This window comes from Trichinella spiralis (genome assembly GCF_000181795.1).
Source record: "Trichinella spiralis strain ISS 195 chromosome Unknown Scfld2237, whole genome shotgun sequence".
In the NCBI taxonomy this organism is placed as follows: domain Eukaryota; kingdom Metazoa; phylum Nematoda; class Enoplea; order Trichinellida; family Trichinellidae; genus Trichinella; species Trichinella spiralis.
The window spans coordinates 1-2,604 of NW_003529176.1; the positions used below are offsets into that span (position 1 = coordinate 1).

General features: G+C 26.5%; 1 protein-coding gene across 1 annotated transcript; it reads left to right on the forward strand.

Moving 5' to 3' along the window:
• Positions 1–2,121: 2,121 nt before the first annotated feature.
• On the forward strand, positions 2,122–2,427 carry Tsp_13223 (E3 ubiquitin-protein ligase). The gene has a single exon (XM_003368575.1). The coding sequence runs from the start codon at positions 2,122–2,124 to the stop codon at positions 2,425–2,427; it is 306 nt and encodes a 101-aa protein (XP_003368623.1).
• Positions 2,428–2,604: the final 177 nt, after the last annotated feature.

The following is a 2,604-nucleotide window of genomic DNA, read 5'->3' on the forward strand; positions in this document are numbered from 1 at the left end:
CACCATCAATTTAAATCGAGAAAAAAGTTCCAAACAACACTAATGACACATTCTGTTGGAGTGTTCGAAAGACGCGATACGTTAAATACTTCAGGTGGAGATGAGCACAGAAAAGATGACTGTCAAAGAAATACAAAAAAAATTTGCTCATGAAAAATTTACAATTTTAATATATATGTAATGAGGACCTTACTATTCCACAAATACACAGTGATGAATCATTTAAAGACGCGCGAACATAGCAAGCTGATTCGATTGGCCATGCTGAATCAACTCCAATTGGTTTTACTGTAGCAATTTTGAAACGCAGGTTGTAATTGACATAATTTCAAATGTGAGCACACCAAAGCAAGCAAAGCGGATGCCAAATTGTTACACTCCAAACATCAACATTATTTTTGATACATTAAATTAATATAACCAATAATAACATTAACAACTGATATATCAGTACTTTAAGAAATTTTTTTACAATTGCAAATTATGCAACATTATATGTATTTTTACGTTTGATAGGAAGTCATTTTTTTATAGAGATAACTTGTATCAATGCGATGTTACAACTTATGCCTTAAAACAATGATTTTAAATGAGATTATGAACAAAATAAAAACAGCATTACGTTAAAATGAATAAATAATTTGTTTAATATTTATATGACTATTCTAAAGTATTTCATTTTTATTTCAGTTTTAATGAAACTGAAATAGAGTAAATGTGAAACTTTTCAACTGCCAACTGGATGACTAAATTTATCTTTGCTAAATTAAAATATTTATCCGAAGCAGTTGTTATCCAAATGATTTTAAACTGATAAAAAACAGCTGAAAATGATTACCAACTGTTCGACTAGCAAGCACATCTTTTTGACACATTTTAATTAAGTATCTTGCTTCTATAAACCCATTCATAATTGTATTTCATTTCAGTGATTTATATTTATAACATATTCGTAATTTCATTATGTAAGCTTTTAATATTAGAATTTTCAAAAATATATCAAGCCTAAAATCACATTACAGCACTTTGAAAAAATAGACATTAAATATATATTTCTATGATATTTCAATTTTTTAGTATTGTCATCAAGAAGTGCAACAGTTGTCACAAATTCCATTGCAAACAATTAAATCATATCAAATTGCAATTACTTTTCTGTTTAATTTATTCAGCTGCTCATTGCACTATTACATTTATTTGAATCTGCTTATTTAGATAGACATATTTGACAAGATTACTTTATAGAAGCAAAATATCTGAAAACTGGCTGATTCAATTTATACATAAAATTGTGATGTATATTTATAAAATAATATTGCATTTTATTTTATAAAAGTTTGTTTTATTAAAGTACAGTATGTAACGTTAAGTAATACATTAACGCTAACATTTGAAATCATTTTTAATGAATTAATCAGAAAAAACAAGGAATATACAAAGAACTTGAATTATTAATTACTAATTGCTTTATTTAAATTAACGCAAATCATCGTTTTAATTAAAAATGAAAAAGCATTTATTAAAAATGTTTGATGATGAAATTTTGAAGTTAACTTGAAAGCTAAATTTCATCCTGTAAAATTACTCCAACTGTAAAACAGAGGGAAGATTATTTTTTATCATAATATTACAGATTTTGTTATTTTTATTTAAAAAAGTTGTATAGAGAATTCAGTTTTATAATAATTAAATTTATTTTCATATTTGAATTTTTAAATGCATTGTTTTAAAAGAACTTTATTAACTTAAAATAATTTGTGAAAGCAATATCTTATTTATGCACCAGATATTTTAATTTTGATATTTAGTTTTACTGATAAGCAGTTGTTTAAGGAAGGTTTAGTTTTTTTTTCTGTTTTTAAGATTTATATGAATGCAGAATTCATTGCGGTGATTTCCTTTTCTTCTGCATACTCACTGCATTTAATGAAGAAAATATCGAGTGAAAAGTAACATGTCAGTTTATATTATATCAAGTTATAAATTATTTGTTTTTTGAATAAGACTTTAAGTCTATGAATATTATTATATATTTGTTTTCAGCATTGTTTCAAATTACCAAAATACGGAGATTAGCTTCAGTGGAGACTGTTGCAGTTTATTACTGGTTGCTCCATTAAAATGCCACCAAAGAAGGTAAAAAAAACCGATGAAGTTTCAAGTGATGCCCAAACTAGTGAAAGTTCAGATAAAATTATTTCCGGTGAAATTTATACGTGTACTGTTTGCATGACTTCATTGCGAGAGCAAGTCCAAGCAAGGAAACCTATGGTCACCACTTATTGTGGGCACGTGTTTTGTAAGCAATGCATTGAACGAACTCTTAAGAATGAAATACGCAATTGCCCTGTTTGTCGGGCTAATATTGCTCCAAATAAATATATTTTTATGAAGTACAAGCGTAAAAAAGTTCCAATGGAGGAGTAAATATTTTTTTCGGTGATATTTTCTTTAGTGCTGTTTTTAGAAATAAAATTGATTTTCCATTGAGTTCTTGCTACTCAATTTCACGAAGATTTTATCATTGATAAAAAAAATTTGCATCTTTTTCTTGCATTAGTATGTTATTAATGTTTAAGTTAATTAATTGTGTGACCAATTTTT

What these genes read in the sequence shown, in the direction of transcription:
- Tsp_13223 (XM_003368575.1), top strand. Translation starts at nt 2,122, where the DNA reads ATGCCACCAAAGAAGGTAAAAAAAACCGATGAAGTTTCAAGTGATGCC.